General features: G+C 31.0%; 1 protein-coding gene across 1 annotated transcript in view; it reads right to left on the bottom strand.

Annotated features, from left to right (window-relative positions):
* Positions 1-24,647, bottom strand: part of LOC148281008 (metabotropic glutamate receptor 2-like) — a 508,075-nt gene that overhangs the window by 46,762 nt on the left and 436,666 nt on the right. The window contains 2 exon segments of the mRNA XM_088227463.1: positions 1,337-1,436; positions 1,439-1,494. Of these exon segments, the coding sequence (XP_088083589.1) occupies positions 1,337-1,436; positions 1,439-1,494 (156 nt within the window).

The raw sequence follows: 24,647 nt of genomic DNA on the forward strand, positions 1-24,647 counted from the left end.
ATAAGCAGTTTGTAGTTGTGAAAGCAGTTTCAGCATTTTTTCACAGGGATCCGTTTTTGCACGTACGACTATTGAATGTTAACTCAACACAAACTAATATACGAGTACAAGATTTAACTTGGAAAATAGTTATCGAAAATGTTGTGAAAAGGAATTTTTATTAAAAATTAGGCATTACAATACTGAAATCAATGAGATAATAAACACTTTTTGAAGATAAAGTTTGACTTGACAGTTTATTACTTTATCCAGTCAAACATTTTGATTAATTAGTGATTTAAATTTGACAGGCGCCGTAGCGCAGTTAGTTAAACGGTCAACTGTTAAATTGGCGTCGCGGTTTCGATTCTCGCCAGTAGCAAAAAAAATCCTAGATATTTTTTTTCTCGATTGGTCTAGGAGTTGTGGTTGTGTTTTTCATTACATCCTTCCATATACCCTCTTTTCCACCTGCTGACAAGCCTCTAAAAAGAGGCTTAGCTGGTTTTTCCTTTGAAAAGAAAACAATATTTTTAAATATTGCTTGTACTTGACATATTATATTACAGTGCCGTTGTTGACTAATTTACTGCAATTTTTTTGTGTGCTCTGTGCACTCTTCACTTGGAAGAAAATGGACTCGACTTATGTTAACACCTGATTACAACAAAAAATTAGTCCATAATGTATGTTTTGTATTGTACTGCGGAGTTTCTCTAAAATGTTTTTTTTTTACCCGCTAAGCCTCTATTATGAGGCTTGTCAGCAGGTGGGATAAAGAGGATATGGAAGGAGATAATTAAAAATTCACCATAACACCCAGACCGTCGTCGCGGGAATCGAACCCGCGACGCCAGTTTCACAGATAGCCGTCTGACCAACTGCGCCACCGCGCCTGTCGTGACTTATTAATAAATAAATAATCTAAATTAGTCAATAATTCATAACATCTTCACCGTAGACTGCGCAAGTATCTCGAGCAGCTTTGATAGGTTTTTTATCTTGATTGAACGCGAACCGAAGAAATTGTCGAAAGTGTTTATTTTCATCTACTTAACATTCTATTTTAAAAGCGTGTAACCAAACAAAATAACGCAAATAACGTCAATGCAAAAAAGGAAATAACTTATGTTTTAATCCACCACTTTATTTTAACCATGTCGGGAATTGTGCTCAAGATATCTTACATGGTAGATATTTATAAAGGATAAGTGTTAAGCATTGTTTTTAGAAAGTTGAACAAATAAATGGGTGAATAAAATATATTGTCAATATTATGTTACGCACCTACACCATTTTATACGTAAACTTTGTATTCCTAATCAATAACCGATGAATAATAAACTTGATTGCTTACCTTTGTACGCCGCAGACTAAGTCACTCGGTCTAATGACAAGGGCAAAGGTGACACAGTAGCACATGAGGATGCCAGCCAACAATACGTAGCTTAACTCCGGCCAGAAGCTCGCACTACGGGGGTGTCGTTGTGGCGAAGGAACACGCCGGCCACGAACCTAAGAGAAGAGAAAAATGAACAAATATACACAAGTGGATTTATTTAATACAGGATTTGCTACATTGTAGTTTTTGGGATATTCCGTTTTCACAAAACGTAAATGAGGTTAAAATATAGTTAAAAAATATTTCAAGCCAATTTTTGCGAATCTTATTTTGGAAATCAAAAATATATTCAATGGATGTATAAAAAAACAAGTGTTCATTTATAATGTTCAGGCTTAAGAACTACATAGTGTAGTTTTTTTTTTATAGGTAATCTGTAAAAATGTGATAATTTGTTCATACCTATATATAAGTACATGTAAGTAATATGTAAATTGATATTTTTCTGTGATTCTGTAAACATCATCTCTCTGTGCGAAGGTTTTCGCGGTCACTGTTATCAATATGTTTCTTTTTTGGGTGATACCGCGTGTGTTGAATTTGTTCCGACGTTTTGGTTACCATTGCCGGAGCCATCTTCAGGGTAAACTGAGTGTTTTGTAGAAAAAAGTGTGCGTTTAAGTACTAGTAATTTGTACCGTGTCGCAATCGGCAGTATGCACAGTTGGAAACGTCGGTATATATTCTACACACACGGTATCATCCAAAAAAGAAACATATTGATCATATCTCTGCTTCAGCTGTCGACAACAGAAGATTATTACCAATATTCTCTCAAATCAACTCAAATGGCATTATTAGTACCTTCGCGATATAAACATAGTTTGATACAACATTTAGACAAAAATTTATTCAATACTATCACAATGACATTAAGAAGCCATTACTTTAATTAATTAAATGAAATATCAACACGAAGCACCGTGCCGATTCCTTCGACTACTAAATAATGCTAAGAAGGGCCCACATCGAGCGCCTTATGTCCTAGATCATATGTAAAGTGTATAATATTAAAGAAACAGAGGCCTTAGAAAAACATGTTTAAAATAGTTTTTTTCAAATAGAAAATCTTAAAATAATATCTGTTATCTGCAACCTTATTTAAGAAGGAAAAAACAGCAACTGATTTTGAGAATTCAAATACAGTACATATTTGTATACAGAAAAAAGCTAATGTAATCTGCTAGTTTCTGCGTTCACCGGGAACAGGCTGGACGCTAGGCGCCGATATTTATTTTTATTTCTTTAATTCTTATTTATTATTTTTTTAATTATTCATATTTTTTTCTTACAAACTACAATTAATAATAAAAATAATGTGACCTCAGTGGGTTTACCCGTGCCGAGGACACTTAACAATAAACGTTTTAAAAAATATTTTTACATTTGAGAATAAACAAAGAAGACTAACTTAATAAACAGAGATAATCAACAAAATGTTCAGACAGTTTTATGTACATCTTTATTATTTTTATTACAAATCGCACAATGAAAGAACAAAAAAATTAACATAAGCTACACACTTGTGGAGCAGTTTATTCAATATTGGTTTGAGCGAATGAGACAATCTATTTTACTTCTACCTAGCTCCGCTTTCTATTTTATTATTGTCTTTTTGAACATATTCTCTTTCAAATTGTTTAAATGGATAGTGAAATTAGGTTATAGATTTTAATTGAATTATACTCAAAGTCCCTTTGTCCGAAAGTGGTATTAGTTTGTATTTATTTAAGTTGTCTTTGTGTTAAGGATCTAGTGATTATATTATCTGAATTGTAAAGGTTATGCCTTTTGTTTGAGTAAAAGTAATTTTTAAATATATAAGTAAGAATTGTTTTGGCATACATATAATCGGTGACGGTAATTTATAGCTAAAAACAATTATTTCATTTTGTCTGAAAATATTTTTTTTATACTTCATGGACTAGTTGTTTTAATCAACAATATTTTAAGTTTGTCCAAATTTTTGTGTACAAGGACTGGATTTAACCCCCTAGAAAGAGTTATTTATATTGACATATCACAATAGAGACAGATAACATTTAAGAGAAGGGGACATTTATTCAAACCAACTAGTGGTCCGTAACAGTGACGCAGATTTAAATATCCCAGGTTCAAATCCTACTCTACCTTAAATCATTTCTCATTTTCTTTCTATATACAATTGTTATAAAATGGTTTTAATTTTTGAATAACATCATATTGACCTTTACATACATAATAGTGCAAAGGGCACTTCTGGATTAATACACTTATCGCAGCCTACCTTCATAACTTTCTGTTACGTGAAGGTAAGATAATCGATCTTTCGCTTCAGGTTCCAGTCCAGAGATGAACAAATATTAGAGTGTAAAGACACATTTTTCAATAAATATTTCATGCCAGCCATTGCAAGAATCGAAATCAAGACCTCTTGCATGATATACAAACGCACTGACTACTACATTGCAAAACTGACATAATACGAGTAATAATGAATATATTTATTGATAATAAGATTTGATATGTTTTTCTTTTGATGTTAATAAACAATGTGAAATATTTTTACACCACAAAAACATTACAATTGTAGTTATTTTTTTTAGATCTAAAGAAAAATATATGATTATGAATAGTTTTATTATGAAACTGTAAATGCACGATCCCAAGGCCGCGATTACAAACGCTATTTTCATCGGTACATATCGATAATAATGTAAGAAAATTTGAATACTTGCATGAAAATTTCAAGTACCTTAGTCAATTACCTGTAATTGTGTATTTTTACAAGAAAAAAATGTAAATGTTTACGTTTTTCATACAGAAACTTTATTTTACTTTGTAGATAAAATTGAAGATAAATATTAACTTCCCATTGTGTTACGGGTCTAGGATTCAATATGAAAAAAAATTCATGGGAATAAAATTAAAAAAAGTGACCGTAGAGTCGTTATTTATGGGACTTTCCTTGCTGCAAAACCAGTATGTGGAAATCGTGTGCGCAGATTCCGTTCCCTACAATGCAATGAACAAAAGTATTGCGGTGACAGGAGGGGGAAAGAATTCAGAAAATTTATTGGGGTGTTTTATGCCACAAGTAAAAATTTACAATGAGAGAATTAATTTTGGTGCGACCAATATTGAAATTGTTTCATCTTTAGGATTTCAACTTTTGAAAACGAAATTAAAAGCAAAAATTAATAGCAGTTTAAAAACTCATATCCAGTTTTTTTTGAATAATTAAAATTGGTGGCTCGCGTGGTGTACACGTATATAGGCCTGATTTTTAAAATATATTGATGTATTTTTAAATCTTGGTGTAACTGGGCTTCTTCTGACAAGAAAAAGACAGGGTATGGATACTACCTATTGCAGTACTAATCATTGTACGTTTTAGGTGTGCTTAGTATTACAAGTTTGCAAGCCAGATAGAGCATTGCCTTGCTTATGATGGCTTTTAAACTTCTGAATAGGTTAATTTATTATTCCAACTTTTTGGAGCCAATAAAAAGTATCTGCTAATTTTTTAAGAGTTAGGCGATACTGACCGTTAATTTGTTCTTACTTATGCAGGACAAATTAACTGCTGATGATGCCTGTGGGGAGGATAGTTGGTTTTTTAAACAGCCGAGAAATTTGGATCAATTCAATGCTGGAATTACCAGTTTAATGAGCCTACCACACACTCGACAAGAGCATGGGAAGTAGCGAGGAAAGGAGGCAGAGACGTAGTGTGGCAACATTACTCGTCATGCCGCACGTCATGCTCCTCGTCGTGCCCACTGCTCCCAGTTTTGTTGGTTTTTGAGCGCAAGTCAAAGGACCGGCAATATGAACGCGAGTGGTTGGCCACATAATCGCGCATCGAGCGCTCAAACAAAACGCACGCGTCATTTTTTAATGATGTATATTTCTTTGTATGACATTGATATAATGAGCTATACTAAAAATGCATAGTGCGCACGCTGTCACAGTTTTATCGTCCATTGCAGAGAAAGACAAATGACAAGTGCAGAGCGTCGCAATTAATTGCGCGAGTAAAGCAGTGTGTGGGCAGAGGGGCCAAATCGGGCAAAAGGGCGGCAGTGCTAGGAGCAAATTTAGGAGCAGCGCAAGGAGCAAAGTGTGGCGGTGCTATTAGACCCTTCCTCTCTAACTTTGTATCACATTATGTATCAGTTACTTATTTGTCTTCTTTTACTATTGTTTTTACGGATTGTTTGTCGGACTCTAATAATTTATTGTGAACTTTTTTTAAAACATGTTTTTATAAAAACCTATTAATGGTATGTACATTGTAATTTTAAGTTCTCTTGTATTGTACATTTAAATAATATAAATACATTAGCAAAGAATTCATTGATAATTCGAACAATACAACATTTAAAAATGTATCCAAAAAAGGCGTTTATTAAAAGAAATTATTGATTTATTTGAAGTTTAAGCTGAAACTAAACTACAGCATCTTAAGTCTATCTATTGTTAGTCCTTAGTATTTAAAATGTTCAATTTCAGTTAGTCGTTACAATACAATATTCTAATTATTATTATTTGAAATGGGGGTCAGTGCTATACCTATAAGCTCTTGACTGCATCACTGTGATCTGGAAAGATCTATTGTAACGAGAATTAGTTCTCGTTCTCCAAGCCTAGGTCTTTAAAGAGCCTGGCTACTGTGTGAAAGCCGAGAGTTCTCATTTTGCCAAAGCTCCACTTGCAAACCCAGATCCAAAAAGTACAGGTCTTTTAAGTAGTGGAAAAGTTCTTTAATATCATATGGTTCTAGCAGTTTATAACATAGTATAATATATTAAAATATGTTTTGTTTAAAAGATACCGAAAACTTTGGAAAAAAACAAAATTAATCAATCCGACATCTAAAGTGAGAAGACTGACAGTTTAAGGAAATATCTTACTCATGTACACTATGAACGCAATGCCTATTAAAAAAAAAAAAAAAGATTTAAAAAAAAAATATAGTTAGACCGCTGTTATTATATGCGTCCCAAATGTAATAGGTCTGGGTATAAAATCATGCATGAAACGAGTCGAAGGGATAATATTTGTACATTTCATTGTCCCAGGAAGAGCTTGCTCAGTAAAATTGGAAATAGAAGGGAAATATTTGTACAGAAGAAAGAAGAAAAACCGGTTCTGTGGACATTTACCACTTACAAATCTAGAGGCTAAATTAAGCGAACCCTTATTTTTTACTATGTTCGTAAATTTAAGATCATCGAAATTATACAGGGTCGTTTTTAACTGCTAAAAATTAAATTACATATTGCAACAGCGATGCAGAACTTTATAGAAAAGTGAATATAGATTAAGTCTTGACATTTAAGGGTTTACTATTTATAATTAACTGGTTCAAGCGGTAATCTAATACTAGTGTAACATTCACCATGTTGCTTAAATTTGATAATTGATACTTCATTAACTTTTCCAAATGTTGATTTTGAATCTCCAGATCGGACTTGTTTTTACCCAGTTTACTAACAAGCTAAGGAGCTAGCCGTCGTCAAAATTGAATACTAAAAACACAGTGTTTTATTGTTTATATATTTGGTAATTAACTATTGAAAAGTAAAACTAAAATACTTTAGTTTGTTGATTAAAGTCTTGAAATTGAGTTTTATTTTGGCTCTCCTGAACAATTTTGAAAATTACTGACGGTCCTTTCTGCCGTCTGATTAAATACTGAGTTATATACTAAGAATACATAACGTCACTTGAACATGAATAATACAGTCACATACATAATAAAAACTTATATAAAATCAATGTATATTTCTTGATAGGTTCTTCGCTATTAGCGAAGTTGTTATTTTATTAACTTCAGATGTAGAAATACAGTTATTCCAAAATTATTTGTACACGGCGCAGCGTCTTAATATTGTTATGAGTTCTGGGGAGAAACTACGAGTTAACTGCTGTACGAGTAGTTACCTAACCACAAAATGTTTCTAAACTCGACTCAAACTTCTTGAACTTGGACGGATTTCGATAGAAGCAATATATTTTCCTCGAACCAAATAATATCTATTTTGATTTCGGGGAAAACTGAAACTGAGGAATAATGAGAATCAGCCATACGAAACACCGTATAAGCTAGTAGTCCTGTGTTTAAAATGAAAAAAAAATAGTGTTTCTAACAAAGGATAAAGTTTTATAAAAAACAAGATTTTTTTTTTCCTACATACGTCTTACGCCCGAGGGTTTTGTATCAATTTGTCGATATGACATAACAAACTATAAATCAGTTTTAAAAAGTCTCTTCGATATTATTCAAGCTTTATTGGGTTGATCAAACGTTACCTTATTTGTAGATTAAGCGAATATAAAACTATAACCAATATAAACCGATGACCAATATAAACTCTTTTCTCCCTTGATGCTACGAATCGTCCCGGTATAAAATAACTCATATTTCATTTATTTATTTAATTAATTAATTTATTTAATTTATTTATTTATTTTTTATATATTTATTACAGCAATTTACAAGTAATTATTTATACAACAAATTAATAAAGTCGTAAAAGTCAACATATAAATGATAATGAATTTGACGTAACTAATCAATGTGGTACATATTTAGAAGTACTTTCAGCCATTTTGAAATAATTAGGTCCAAAACTGACTCCTGGCAATCAGTTATGCGTAGAGCTGTCACCCGTTTGGCAGTGTAAAATTATTACTCCTCTACAAATCTCAATATTATAATTTTGATAAAGATTTTTTTTACCAATATTTCTGTCGTTTGGTTTTAGTACAAGGTTTTTATTTATTTTTGTAAATATGTCGTATTAGAGAAAAAACTGATTTTTTTATATTGCAATTCTCTACGGTAGAAATTTATATCACTATTTTACTCAGCATACGGATTTCAAATAATAAAATCAGAAAAAAAAGTGTTATAATTTTTAAGCAATAAATAACATGATTCAAAAATAAAAACTTAAAAAACACTACTAAATCAATGTTCAGGAATAAGACAAACAAAAAACAAACGAATTGAACTTAAACGTAGCAATATTTGAATCATTATGATATTATAATATTTGAGTTTGTCCAAATGTTCGTAGACAAAAGACTGAATGGAGACTGGCATGTTCCCTTATTTAAGGTATTCTCCATCCCTGTTGTAATTTGTTACTTTAATGATATTGTTAATCTTTCTTGTCTCGTGTTTTGGCAAAAAGAAGAAAACAGACTGTCTACGAAAATGCATAGGTGTGATTTTGTCACAAACTTACAACATTCATAACCCACCTATTAGCTCTCCCATCCCGCTGTCAATTATTTCTCAACCGTCGCTGATGCTAAAACCATAACCGCTGCCATATTATAAACATCATCGTTCATCCACTCGCGCTAGTGCTGAAGCTCGGTTTCTCAATACCTCAAAGAATGGCCATTGCCTCACCAAAAACTCATTAAGTTTCAGAATCCAATCGTTAGGAAATTGCAACAGCTGCAGTAAGGATTAACCAGGATCAAGTCTTTGGCTATCCCTTCATAATCCATATTCAAAGTCGAGTTCGTGATCAAGAGTCGACCGCGGTGTGATCAACGCCATTTATAGTACAATTTTTTTAGTTTCCATTCTTTTCATTTGTTTTTTTTGTCTTATATGTATTATTTATATTTTAAAAATGCACCATTTTTATTAAATAAAAAAGATGCAATGTTCAAGCTTTGCGTTCGGTCGGTAGGTTATTCTGAATCTTTCCCCGCCACAGTTCTGTGTGTGAAAACGAACCAGAATCTTATAAGAGTGTTTTCAATTGAATGGCTATAAGTGGTATGGCTAAGGCAATGGCTTTAAGGTTAAAAATATTGAAAAATAACAAAAATCGAGTGAAGATTAGTCCGTTCTGCGGTCTGCTGGTTTGCACGTTTTCTGTCGTGTTTAAGGGCCCAGATTTGATTCCATGGGTACTTTTTCACGTAAATATTTCAGGATCTCTAAAACTCATCATTTTGCTTTTATGTATATTTGATACAAGTCATCACTGATTCACTGCGATTAGAGGCTAATGCAGTGGCGTATGCACTATTGGAAGCAGATAAAGAAACCACGATGACGAAAAAATTATTTTCAACTTTATATTCCGCAGGATTTTAATCCAACATAAAGTAAATATCCAGTGATTGTATTCTACATATTATAAAAGACTATGCAGTTTAAAAAATCTTTGAAATCAATATTTTACATCCATTTAGCTAGAAATCGAACCTAGGACCTAAAGAATAAATAGTAGGCGCACGCGCCAAATTACTACACAACGAGGTGGGACTTATCTTCACTCGATTTCCTTATTCAGGATTCGACCCGAGAGCAACCATCGAGTCTAAAACACTCGTCCAGGGTTCTGGATCTATTTTGTACACAGAACTGGCTGTTTTTCATCCGTCTGGCAAAGAAAATGGTGACATTACACATACTTATATACTGAATACTTATATTTGGTTTATTATTCCTGCGGGTCTTTAGAACCTACGCCTTTGTGCAAGATTTTACGATAAAATAAATCGGGTGCTATTACTATATTTTAACATGTTTTAGCGATAAACTCCACTGAAGATAATTCCTATCGGAGCGCTAGGTACCTTTTGCCTATATGTGTGACGTGTTGTATCGCACATCAAGATGGCGCTTGAATTGACACATTTCGTGTAACCGCTATCGCACTCGGATGTAGGCACGTTGAGAGTTAAGTGTTGAAACGAGGGAGTTTGGGCAAGCGTTCAACAACACACTTCCGTTCTAAGTTTACACAGCGAACCCATTCAACTACGCACGCCACATACAATTACATATATACGAAAATATTGCAACACAGATGAAGAAAATTTTAGCGCAGGTAAAATGGAAGAATAGACTGGAATAGAAAAAAATGTCATAGAGTAGATGCTTACATAAATAATGAACGACTTACTGAAATTGAACAATTGACATGGACGATTCATATCATCAATTAAATTAGCAAAATTGGCGACATTATCGAGTCTTTTAAAAAAAATCAAAAACGTTGTTCAAAAAACGGAAAAAATTCTAATGTATGAAGCCTATGTAAAAACTAAAATATGTTATACGCAACTACTATGCGGAGCAGGATATAAAAATGACATAAACTGACTACAAATACAACAAAATAAAATATTAAAGTTAGTATATGACCTTCTCTATCAAACTGCAACTAGAAAACTTTTTAAACAAACTAATCAATTAAATATAACTGAACTCTGTCAACTAGAATCATTAAAATTTATTCATGAATTAGCCACTAATGTTTTTGTAGACGAAAAAATAAAACTTGTAAAAAATTGTTGTCAACATGGACATAATACGAGAATATTAGACAAATATATCCAACTTTTAAAAATAAAACAAGGACAATCAAGACTAATGAACCAGGGACTGAAATTATACAATAAACTATCAGACAAAACTAAACAAAAGACTCAGACAAACTTTTCAAAAGATGTAAAAAATATTATTTTGAACAACAGAGTATGAATGAAAAATGTTTATATTATTTTTTGTAAAATGAATGTAATAATCCGTAAGGGTTACAAATAAATTTTCAAATAAAAAAAAAGACTAAGCATTTACAGGAATTTACTGCGGACAAGTATGGCGATAAACAATTTATCCTCATATACAATTTATACACATATCACGATAGACGAGTGATATGTGATGTTATTTTATTTACTTTTTATTTAAACTATCGTGTTATTAAATATAATATCCCCTCATACACTTTTGCTGATTGGGAATATTTCGTCAAAATAAAAAATGTAACGTAATGTAATATTTTGTCAACTAGATAGGATACAAAATAGATTTCTTAAGCTTCTGGATCGTAAATCTCATACCTTTTTTGACTTGTACGCAGACTCTTCTTCCTTTCATAGTTTAACTTCCCTTACTAAACGTAGAAGCATTTCTGATGTCTTTTCTGTTCAAAAATTTAAACAATTTTATCGACAGTCTGTATCTCTAAAAGCGTATTACAATAAACTGGCCCGTAAAGTCATAACGACAAGTCAATATTTTTAATAATCCATTGTCAGAAAAGAATAAGGTTTAAAACCAATTTATTTACCGTAGCTGCTCCCAATTTAACTAACTTAGTCCCATTTAGATGTTTTAAATACGAAAATTTTGTAAATCCAAAAACATACTTTTTAAAACACTTTAAAATGAAACATTTGTCAGTGTGTATTATGTTTATATTCCTTTAATTGTTTTCATGTTATAATCATATTAAAATTTTGAATCGGTTAACCATATAATGAAAATTCCTTTCCTCCACTCCTCTACTTTATTTCCTCATCCCTTAACCATCTTACCTGCTCTTTTTTTTTCTTGTCTCAAATATAATATATTTTTTTCTCTTAACTGTTTAACATGTTCTCTCATTATATTTCTGAAAACTTTGACAAGATGCATGTGATATTTTTTATATTATTATTTAACAACTTTTGTTTATCCAAAAAAATAAACAATTCTTCTATAAATGGTCCTGTTAATTATACTATTTATTGTTTCAGCATTTACTTTGTGGAATAACATTTTTAATATATTTTAAATAAAATACTTTGTACAATACATAGACCTCAAAAGAGGTTAATATTATAACACAACTAGTTTAAGGTTTAGGGTATTTTGATTACACATCATCAGTTGTAACTATTAACTAAATCAAAGTACAAAATGCAGAATAGTAATAAGGTGCTGACAGGGTTGGGTGAAGGGGTAAGGCAGGGTGGAGTCGAGGCTCTAAGCCAGAATGAAGTGGAGGGGGTAAAGCATGGTGAGTTTTTCTAGTAATTAGAATTAATAAAAGCAGGGGTGACAAATTTTGGAATATTATATTATTAATTAAAGTTTTGTCAGAATTAAAATTTTTTGGATTTTCATATTTTCTAAATGGTTTTTTAATATACCTTTATTTGTAACATATTAAAAAAAAATTCAAGTTATGTGAATTTAATTAATGATTTGTGTCTAAAATATAATTTGCGAATCCAGAGAAACTATTGCTGGCAAGTTTGCAGCGGTGTTCGTTAACTTTAATTTTTAAATTTCTCGCGGTTTGCTCAGTTAATTAATTTATTTATACAAATTGTAGTAACAAGGGTACATACGCCGTTCCAAGCTAGGCAATCCAAAATCCTACGATTAACCGTTATTTGATTATTTCCTATGGGTTACCTCGAGTCCATGGTCTATGGCAGTATGTTTTAACTATTTTAAAACGCGACCCCATTACCGATTAAAAAAATCTACGACCTCACAGACCTCAATTTCAACGATTTTGACGATGACGTAGTTGATTTGATTCTAGAGAGATCATATTATTACTAACAATGTTTTGAGTGTTTCCAAATTTTTGAAGCCAGGAACTGGATTGAACCCTTTTGGGAGTTATTCATATTAATATACAGCAACAGAGACGAAGAACATTTTAAAGAAGAGAATATAGAAGTCTAGGCATTTACAGGACTTATGATCTTTTTCCTTTTATAAAATGTTCTTCATTTTTTTGTAATTAATGTTTTTTCTTCATTTATTTATTTATAAGCCCCCGCGGATTTTTTTTTTTTTTTTGTTATCATTATTATTTTTCTTTATTCAATAAAATAAACACATTATTACAATATTAATACATTATAAAGAAAAAAAAGTATTAAAATATATTTTGTCTTGATAAACTATTCAATAATAGTTTGTCATCGGGTGCTCAGTCATTAGTTTTGATTAGTATTTAAATAAAAGAGTACAGACATAATACTTTATACGTATAAAATAATAAACATGTATTATTTTGTTTTTAATGCTTTGAAAAATATTATTATGAAGAAAAAAACTGATAAAAATATTTTAAAGAAATATTTTTTTGAAAAGTAAGAAAATAGAGTAAAATACAATTCAAATTAAAGAGTAGCAATTTACTTGTTAAAATTTTAAATAAAGGAAAAAAATATAAACACATATATAAAAAGTGTCTGCTCGTAAATGTTATCCACACAAGATAAAAAATAAAACAAAGTAAATCGAATATTTCAATTTATATCGACAGAATAAATATAATAATTAGTATTAAGCTCTCAAGGACAAAAATTATTTTAAAGAAAGGAGTAAAGTACTGGATTTTCCTTAGTGGGAGGGATTTGAGTAGGAAACTCCTTGATGATTTTAAATTATGTTTCTAATCCTATATCTCGCAAACGAGTGGAGGCGTATAAAAAAAAAATCCCATATTCGTGGTGATATACTCATGTGTCTGTGTCATATAATTGCTCGTCCAATCTTAACACAGGACTTTTAGTCCCATGGAGTTGGGACTTATGGTCCCCAAATAATGAACAACAAATTTATGTATGTAAATAAATAAATAAATAAAAATAATAAAAGGACCTTTTAAAATTAAGATTATTTCAGATAATGAGTTTTCGTTTTTAAATTCATATATTTTAAACTTATAGTATTAGAAATCAAACACTGATTTGAGTCTACTGAACACTTTATTTTATTTTTACAAATATACATTAGTTTGAAAATGCCCTAACAAGGCAAAACAATTGTCACGAAGTTTTTGTTTTTATATTTGTAAAAATAAAATAAAGTACTCAGTAGACTCAAATCAGTGTTTGATTTATAATATTATAAGTTTAAATATGGAGTTCTACAAAATAAACACCAAATCAATCAATTCATATATTTTATTGATAATGATAATATTTATAACATTTTGTCTGATAGTTTATTGTTTAATTTTATTTCCTAGTTTATTAGTCTCGACTGTCTTTGTCTCGTTGTAGAATTTTGTTTGTGATATTGTTCTGATATTCTCGTATTGTATCCATATTACATTTTTTCAAGTCTTGATTTTTCGTCTTCAATTACCTTAGTGGCTAATTAACGAATAAATTTTAAGGACCATTTGAAAGGGTTCAGTTATATTTATTTGTTTGGTTTGTTTGAATAACTCATTGGTTGCTGATAGATAAAGAAAGTTTTATACTAAATTCGATATTTTATTTTGCTGTCTTCGTAGTCTGTTTAATAGAAATCGGGAAATAAAATAAGGCTGGAGCAGGTAGAGTGAGCCATTGCGTCAGCAGCACGATCTATAAATCTTAAATAATATTTTGCAGTTGACAGCTTCCTTAAATTGGAATTTTATTTGCATAACATTGACGTCTTCTGTACAAAGAGAACGGAAGTTTTTTTTTCTTCATAATTGTTCGGAATGTAGGTATATTCCTGGTTACAACAACATATCTAGGTCACTATAAGTTTTTCTTCTATAGTTAACAGACGCATCTTAGAGTCAACTTAACACTTTAGAATAAACTACTGTATAAATCAATATTTCGAGACTGTCCAAATTTTTGTAGACAAGGACTGGATTCAACTCCCTGGGGAACTTAAGCTTGGGAGTATAGATGTTCAAATATGGGCAGAATGGTAAATGTTACAGCGTGTAAATTGGCCACTTAAACCGGTCAATGACAAGTCATAAGCCCTGGAGTTGCCTAGACTTTCATATTACATATTTCCATACTTTCTCGGGTGTCCCGCAAGGCTCTAACCTGGGTCCATTGTTGTTCTCAATTTTCATTAATAATATTAAAAATGTAATTTTGAACTCGCGTTTTCTGTTGTTTGCGGATGACTTAAAACTGTTTTTAAAGGTGACAACTTCTGACGATTTTCGTCTTCTCCAAGCAGATATATCTAATATATCTGAATGGGAAAGGCGAAACAAACTTGGGTTTAATGTTTCCAAGTGTTCGGTCACGTCCTTCACTAGGGCCCAAAAAACTCTTTTTTTTCGCTACAAAATGAATGACCAGAATCTGATACGAACATCGAATGTTAAGGATCTGGGCGTTAGATTTGTAAGCACTCTGACATTTCATGAACACATAGAGACAATCAGTGGTGATGCATTGAAGATGTTAGGATTTGTTCTGCGTACTGCCAGGGTTTTCGAAAATACCCGCGTACTGAGAACTCTTTACAACTCCTTGGTGCGAAGTAGACTCGAGAGTGGCTCGATGATTTGGGGGCCACATGAACTGAAGTACTCTCTTATGATAGAGAAAATCCAAAAGAAGTTTCTGAGATATCTCTACATGAGAGAGTGCGGGTATTATCCTTGGCTCTACCCGACCGAGTTTCTCCAGGGTATGCTTGGCTACAACAGTTTAGAGACTAGAAGGAATGTGTATTTGACCACACATTTTTATCGATTGTTGCGCGGTATGATCGATAATTCTGAAATTATGATGAGCATTGGTTTGTATGTTCCTGATAATTACCTAAGACAGCGTCAGCATAGATTGTTTCATATTCATATATTCAGGACCAACCTGCCTATGGTTATGCCTGTTGGAAGAGCTACCGCTATGTTGAACAACATCGCTCTGGATATTGATCTGTTCCATGTATCCGAAGGGGTTTTCCGGAGCAGGATTCTTCGACTCCTTTGACATGAGTCTCTTTCGTGTATTTTTTTTCCTTTTTTATAATATGTACGTATTGAATATATTTTTGTAATGTATATGTTATATTTAAAATAAATAAATTGAATTGAATTGAATTACCTTCTCTAAAATGTTCTTCATGTCTGTTGTAATATGTTCATATAAATAGCTCCCCAGAGAGTTGAATCCAGTCCTTGTTTACAAAAAATTGGACTTACTCAAAATATTGTTGATAAATTCACCTGGTCCACGAAGAAGTATAGAAATTGAAAAATAAGATTTTCAGGCGTTGCCTAGTATACAGGTGAAATAATTCAATAAGATGAATCTCACCAGCATAAATAAAGGTTTCAGCTCTTTAACTTCACAAATATCAACAGATGAAAGAATTTAAAAAGTATAGAGGTTCAAATATAGGCAGAATGGTGAATGTTCAGTGTGTAAAGTGGCCACTCAAACCAGTCAATGACAGGTCATGAGCCCTGTAGATGTCTAGACTTCTATATTACTTTCTCTAAAATATTCTTCATCTCTGTTGTAATACGTGTATTGCTGTATAAAGTACTGCAGCGTTAACATTAAGTATTTTCACAACTACTTTAGTACATAGCAACACTGAACGGATATACAAGTTTTACACACATATAAATTATTTGAAGTCCTAAGAGAAAAGGACAAAATATTATTTTTGGCCATTTGTGGATTTAAAAGTTTGACAAGAAGATTTCTTAATTATTGTTAAATAAAATAGGAAAAAGTTCACGAGTTTATTATATCACGATAATTTTAAATAGTAAAAAGTGATAATTAGAAAAAATAAATAAATAACAAAATAAAAAATATTTCCTTTAGCCCACTCCTCTCTTGTTGTAAAGATCATACCCATGTTATCATTTTTTAAATAAAATAGGTAAGAATGCATTATTTCATTAAACCTTGATAAATAAGCTTGTGTAGCTTTGGAACCGGTTGGTAGAAAAAATAAACAATAAGTGGTTAATAATTAAAGCAGTTTTACATTTATTTTGTTAATATGAATAACCAGCTTCAGATACAAATTTTACACTTACTAGTTAGTTTATTGTACAGTTATTTAATTACGTTTTTTATTATTTAGAAATCTGTTTTCCGATTTTTCTCTACCTTAACCTATTATATTATTATTATTATTATTTAAATCTTAAAATAGGGCACACATATCATACATATTGTTATGTGTGTTCTAATAATAACATTGCAAATATATTTAATTTATAAATTGTTTATCACATATGTCTTGACCATTATTTTAAATTTTGATATGTTTTTTTCTTCATAAATATTTTTTTCCATTTCGTAATACTTTTTAATTGCTTTAAATAAAATTGAATTTTGTGACTTTGCCTTTTTCCTAAATATAATATCACCAATTTTTTACATGTTTTTTTTTTTAAATCCCAAATAATATTTTGGGGCCAAAAAACTCTTTTTTTTTGTCTGAGTTTGTGGACCCCATGACTCATCCTCTTGTTTGACTCGTGGAAGTGTTCTTTTTGAGATTGAGCAGAATAATTTTCTTTCACAAACATTATTATTCTATGAGTATAATATAATAATCTTACATCTAAGATCCCGAATACAAAAGATTTATTAGAAAAAGTAGACAAAAATTATACTGCCGAATTCGCCTCGTATCTGCTAGTCATGATCGACATTAATTTGTCGGATATCATTTTAACCTTAATAATATTTGCTCAGCATTAAGTCTACTTTCATGCATGTATCAATTTCATGACTTGCATTTTCTCATAAAAACCACCTAGTCACGAAAGGGACATTTCGTATTTTTCAAAACCTTGTATTTTATAACATTCCATCAATGTTCACATATTTATTTTCAATATAAACAGGCTTTGAAGTTATATTTTAGATATTTACTTTACTATCGGTTTTTTCCGAAATGGTCCGAAAAGAAAATTTTTCCTTTCATAGCACTTCTCCCCTATTTTCCTTTATTCAAACACAATAAAAACAACCGTATTCAAAAATATATTTGTTTCTATTATTTCAATACACGTAACATTAACATATTAGAACAGAGATGAAGAACATTTTAGAGAAGGTATTATCGAAGTCTTGGCATCTACAGGGCTTATGACCTGTCATGGGCAGGTTTAAGTGGCTACTTTATACACTGTGTAACATTCATCATTCTGCCCATATTTGAACATCTACATTCCTTCAGTTCTTTCATCTGTTGATGTTTGTGAAGTTAAAGAGCTGAAACCTTTATTTATGTGGGTGAAATTCATTTAATTTAATTATTTCACCTACACACTAGGCAACGACTGAAAATTTTTATTTTTTTCAATTGCTATACTTCTTCATGGACCAGGTGGATTTATCAACAATATTTTGAGTTTGTCCAAATTTTTGTAGACAAGGACTGGATTCGACTCCCTGGGGAACTGTTAACATTAACATATTACAACACAGATGAAGAACGTTTTAGATAAAATAATATAGAAATCTAGGCATGTACAGGGCTTATGACCTGTTATTGGCAGGTTTAAGTGGATACTTTACACACTGTGTAACATTCACCATTCTGCCCATATTTTAACATCTAAATGCCTTCAATTTTTTTATCTGTTGATGTTTGTGAAGTTAAAGAGCTGAAACCTTTATTTATGCGGGTGAGATTCATCTACTGAATTATTTCACCTACACACTAGGTAACGCCTAAAAATATATTTTTTTTCCATTTCTATACTTCTTTATAGACCAGGTGCAATTATTAACAATATTTTGAGTTTGTCTAAATTTTTTAACACGTAAAAACACTTAATATTGTTAAAAAAATAACAGATAGTATTGCAATAAAAATGTATTTAAAAAAAAAAATCTTTATTATAACAACAAGAATATATATATATTATAACATACAGAACAAGTTATTCCTCCTATAAATATTTTGTATCCATACTACAAAATGCAATGAAGGATACCAGTTTCATAATGATAATTGCCTCCAAATTACTGAAAAAATTAGCATTTGCATAAAATAATTAAGGTTTTATAATTTATAAAAATATTAAATGGAAGAAGCAAATAAATAATATTGTAATTATTTATGAGAAAACTTATATATGTATTTTATTTTATTAACACAAACGGCAAATCTGCCCTTTACAAAAATTTATAAAATGAACATATTTGGCTAAATACATTTTTTTTTTTCAAAAACATGAACATTAAAAACAAGATTTATAAAAAATATAAAAAATCACACCAAAAATTATACAAGATTTATATTTTAAAAAATAACCTAAAAATTATACAAATTAGGCAAAGTGAACAAAAAATTGTATATGAAATGCATGAATTACCATTACCATTCACCATCTTTGAAAAAGTTCAAAAGGTTTGTTATATAGGAACGATGCCCTACACTAAATATATCAGATACGTGGGAATAACTATTGCCGAGTTCATGAAGTCTATTTAATACTGCATTACAAGTATACACTGTCCGAGAATTGTTGCTACAAAACGGTGGTACCTGTCTAGTCATTCTTCCAGGCACCCTGAAGTTGATGAGAGATAACAGTTCAGGGCAATCCCTGATTAGATTAGATTAAGGAATATATAAACCATCGAAAAAATAAAAATCAATTTACTTTGCATTAGCCCAATCCAAATTACAGTATGAAATAATTGGATGGGGTAGTGCCTTTAAAACAAATATTTTACAGGTCGAAAAAATACAAAAAATAATTTAAAAAGTTATTTAAAAAAAACCGTCTACTTTTTCCACTGTTCAATCATACAAAAAAATAAGGTTTTCGGTACAAAATTATTGAATAAAAAGAATTGTTTGCTTCAAATATATAAAGACAAAATAAATAGAAGTGTTTCTAGGTCCCAAAACGTAAGTACGTAATCGAGAAAAACTATTAATATCTTAATTTCCAAATTAAAGCCAACTACAACACAACATATTTATACTTCATATTTATAATTTATACAAAAGGAGTATTTTCCTTTTATAAAATGAACAAAGAAAATAAAAAAGTACAGTCAGAAATACAATGTGTTTAAGAATGAAGTGAAAAGTAACATTTATAATCCTTCTTTGTGAAGCACTGATTAAAAACACCGTTTATATTTTTTTTGTAAATTATATATGTTATCCTAAACATATTTATATTTAAAATAAAATAAACAAACTTTTGTAAGAAGTCCCTCTCCATTATGTACACAGGAATTGTTTTTTTTTCTTTTACGTAATAGGAATCGTTAATGTAATTTTTTTTTTTTTGGTAAATACCTAATACTAAATTGTAGTAATATTCTTTTAAAATTTGTCACCTGAATAAAAAATAAAAAAAACGTTTAAATAAATTTATGCGTGTATACGAGTTTGAACACATACGTACATATTATTAACATACAACTTTTTTAAAGCTTGAGCATTAAATAAATTATTTAAATGAATGCTCTAACACAGGTTGTTCCCAGCGAGGCGTTTTTTTAGAAAAAAATATCATGTAAAATAAATAAATATAGGTTTTTATGACATACGAAGGATATTTATTGACGATGTGTTAATTAAAATTGCAGTAAAAGTATCTCGTAGTACAAAAATAATCAAATATGTATGTATGTACCTAGCGGAATATATTGAGTCTACGTAGGGAAAAGTTATTTATTTTTTTCACGTATATTTCCGATATTAAAAATGCATCAAAGGTCTGGCAAAGGATATTGCATTTTACTGCAAAATCGAATGTCCTGGAAATCGCTTGGCAAGGTAGCTACGGCGGATGCATTATGCATTTTGTTATTTATATTCGGAATCCAAGCAGATCATATCGGTATACTTGTCCGGGCTGATGAAGAATATGGTTTTGCGTATGAAATAAACCAGACGTTTAATTAACTATTAGCGGGAATTAAAATCAGTCTTATAAATAATTAAAGATACATTTTAAAATTTGTTGCAACAGAAATGGAAAACATTTTTAAAAAGGGAATATGGTCTTGGAATATGAGTGAAAATAAACATAAGATTATAAAATTATAGGTAAATAATAATTCATTATCATCATCATCATAATTCTATGTCCGCTCCCTAGTTGGAGCATATGGTGTCTACGAAGTTCCTCCAGGCATCTTTGTTGGCTGCCATCTCCTGTGCATCCTTCCAAGTCAGGTTTGCGTCTCGTAGTTCTGACATGAACTGACTGCAGACGAACAATCAGCAGTGGACGTCCAGGACGTCGAGAACCTGATGCCTTGTAAAGTAGACAAGCGTGGTTAAGGCTCTCAGGAGGCATCCGCAGCACATGGCCAAGCCAACCATATCGCCTCCGCTTGATAACAGCTGTCACCGGAGTTTGCTGCAGATTACGTAGGCCAAATGGGTGAAGCTTTTAAAACATGCACAAAAGAACGGATGCAATCCTGGTCTAAAAGTAAAGCTAACTAAAATTTAATAAAACGTGTTTATATGCCGTTGATTAAAAAAATAAAGTAAAAGTAAAAATTTTACTTTTATAGGCCATAAATGAGATAAACTAGAAATGGTTGATTTCAATTGATTAAAAAATAAACCCAATATAGAATGGCTTAATTAACGTGAATGCCCTATTCTTATATCCGTTGTAACTTAACTAGTTGTTTTTCCAATCCTTTTCAGAGATCACAATTGACAATAATAAGCAAAAAACTTGAACCACAACCAAAATTTATATAGATTGAGTTTTTTTACTGACAATTCTTGATGGAACTGCATTTTAATTATAATAATAAAAATACGTTTAAAGTTTTATTCCGTTTTATAATTTTTAAGCAATGACCGGGTTTCGTTGTGACCGACATCGTCAGACCGGTTGGTTTAGTCTCCCGCCAGTCTGACGATGCCGGTTACGACAAAACCCGGTCATTGGTAAAAATTTAGAAATAAAAGTGGAATAAAACTGTAAACGTATTTTTATTATTATAAAAATTAAAGTAATCAATATTTTGACCAAAAATAATAAAAGTACGATAGTATTTTTTTTTTTTTTTTTTTTTTTTTTTATATTTGAAGCACTTACTCTGTGGTTATTCATTACAATTGAAAATAGTAAAAACATATTCATTAAAATATCATTACATCAACTCATTAGTTAACTTTTAACACTTTTAACAGTCCTTGTCTACAAACATTTGGACAAGCTCAAAATATTGTTGATAAATCCACCTGGTCCATGAAAAAGTATAGACATTGAAAAAATAACATTTTCAGACGTTGCCTAGTATGTAGGTGAAATAATTCAATAAGATGAATCTCACCCGCATAAATAAAGGTTTCAGCTCTTTAACTTCACAAACATCAACATATAAAATAATTGAAGGAATATAGATGTTTAAATATGGGCAGAATGTTAAATGTTACACAGTGTTTAAAGTGGCCACTTAAACCAGCCATTGGCAGGTCAAAAGCCCTGTAGATGCCTAGACTTCTATATTACCTTCTCTTAAATGTTCTTCATCTCTGTTGTAATATGTTAATATAAAAAGCTCCCAAGGGAGTTGAATCCAGTCCTTGTCTACAAAAATTTGAATAAACTCAAAATATTGTTTAAACACTTTGTTAAAAAGTATTTTACACAAAAATTACTAATTTAAAGTTACTATTATACAACTTTGAATACTTTGTTTTATTCTTTGGTACATTGTAAATTGAATTTAAAAAAAAAAAAACTATAGTCTCAAAGATGTCGATGAAACCGGTGACTAGTTTTATCAAAATTTGTGGATTCAAGTATCACTCGTCTTTTATTTATATAATAAAAAGTGAATAACTTTTATAATGAATTGAAATTTCAGAGTAAAAAAATAGATTTGACTTTATCGACAACATCGATAAATTTCTCATGTGCCTTCGGAATCTCTTTTTAATCGAGGGTTAGAAATTAACTGCGCTCACATACAGTATCTACAAAAACCAGTAACGAAATGTGGAATCCTGACACAGAAATGTTCGATGGAACTTTCTAGAACAACATTTATTCCGATGAGGAAAGTTTTTCCTTTCACGACCAGAATTTGGAACTTCGGATGCGCATCGAACGACGCTACGTGCTCTCTATTCTACAGCTTAATGGCGAAATAGAATTTCAAAGATAAAAATGAATGTCTTGACGGATCAGAAAAAAGGCGTGAGTTAGGCGAGTTGTTTCTAAAAATATTAGTTTGTTGAAAAAATAATGTTTACTTATTTTGCAAACTAAATATTAAAAGAACCATGAGAGCAAATTTTATCAACAAAAACGTACATTTGTTTATCTATCAAATATCCATAATATTAGGTGTTCACATAATTTGCGTCGTTTTCATACTAATTTAAAAACTAGCGCCTTAAGTAAAAAAAAACTTGTCGGCCTCGTGGTGTAATGGTCAGCGCGTTTGCCTACCGTGCTAGAGGTCTCGGGTTCGATTCCCGACATGGTTGATGTAAAATATTTATTTAAATGAGTGTTTTCAATCTGTAAATGTATTTGTAAGAGTATCTGTAAGAGTATTTCCTGTATCTGTAAGAGTATTTCTTAGTCCCTGGACTGGTACCTGAAGCGTAAGACTGATCATCTTACCTTCATGTAACAAAATGATCAAGATACGCTGCAATTGGTGTACCAATGCAGTGCCCTATGCACCATTAGGTGCGGAAAGGGAATGATGATGATGATGAAACTAACAAAAATGATAAAGGTTTTACGTTGCTCGAAAAAAACATTATTTCAAGCCTTTAAAATGGAATGTCAGGTAGACAAAAGGGGGCATTTTCGACAACTCCTTCTGTTTGCGTTCAATTGAGGGAACAAAATTGCTAAAGCTGCTCGCGATATTCACGCAGTGTGGGGTGAAGATGCTTTGAATTACTGACTGATTCGTTGTAAAATAATAAAAGACAATACTTAATTGAAAAATTTAATGTATTTATTTTGTTGTTTCGTTTCATTTCTCTTATGTATTTTTATTTACATTAATTTCATTGAAGAGTATCCAATTCATTCTTAATACATAACAAAATCTATAAAACAAATTGATTAAATAGGAAAAAGAAAAAAGTCTAAAATGAACATACATATTACAATTTGGAAATTGCCTTCCTAAGAGAAATCCCACTGTCATTAAATTCATCAATATATTTGGCGATACGATTAAATAACCATGCAAGTTGGTTCTGCATCGTGGTATGTAGAACAACCTGTGTTGTTTTTGTCGAGGTTAATTATCAGAGACAAATATACCGAATCCGTTCAGAATATTGGATTTATGTATGCGCCTACCAATTTTTTGAAAAAAATTAACACCCGAATAAATATCCATTCTCCCCAACAATGATTGGTAGCCCAGCTTTCCTTGTAAGAAGTCAGCCGGGAAAAGCCACGGGTAATATCCATACTCCCTGAGATACAGATAACGCAGAATTTTTTTCTGCACCCTTTGTATCGTTAAGGAATATGTGGTCTCATTTGGCGACCAAATGATGGAACTAAATTTTGCTTAAGTTGCTTAACTTCTTACCAAGGAATTACACAATATTTTCAGAAACTAATATTTGAAAAAAAAATGCATTTCTAAGAACAAATTCAAGCGATTTAATGGAGTTACTGAATAATGATTTTAAATGTAGATTAAATGATAACTTGGCGTCAAACAAAACTCTGTGATCTCTGGACGTCGATGCTTGTTAAAGCTTTACTCCATCCACGAAAAAAGAACTAAATTGTTTTGTACGCTCTTA

Source organism: Micrasema longulum, unplaced genomic scaffold, assembly GCF_059751315.1.
Source record: "Micrasema longulum isolate JH-2025_06_02 unplaced genomic scaffold, ASM5975131v1 h1tg000505l, whole genome shotgun sequence".
Classification (NCBI taxonomy): domain Eukaryota; kingdom Metazoa; phylum Arthropoda; class Insecta; order Trichoptera; family Brachycentridae; genus Micrasema; species Micrasema longulum.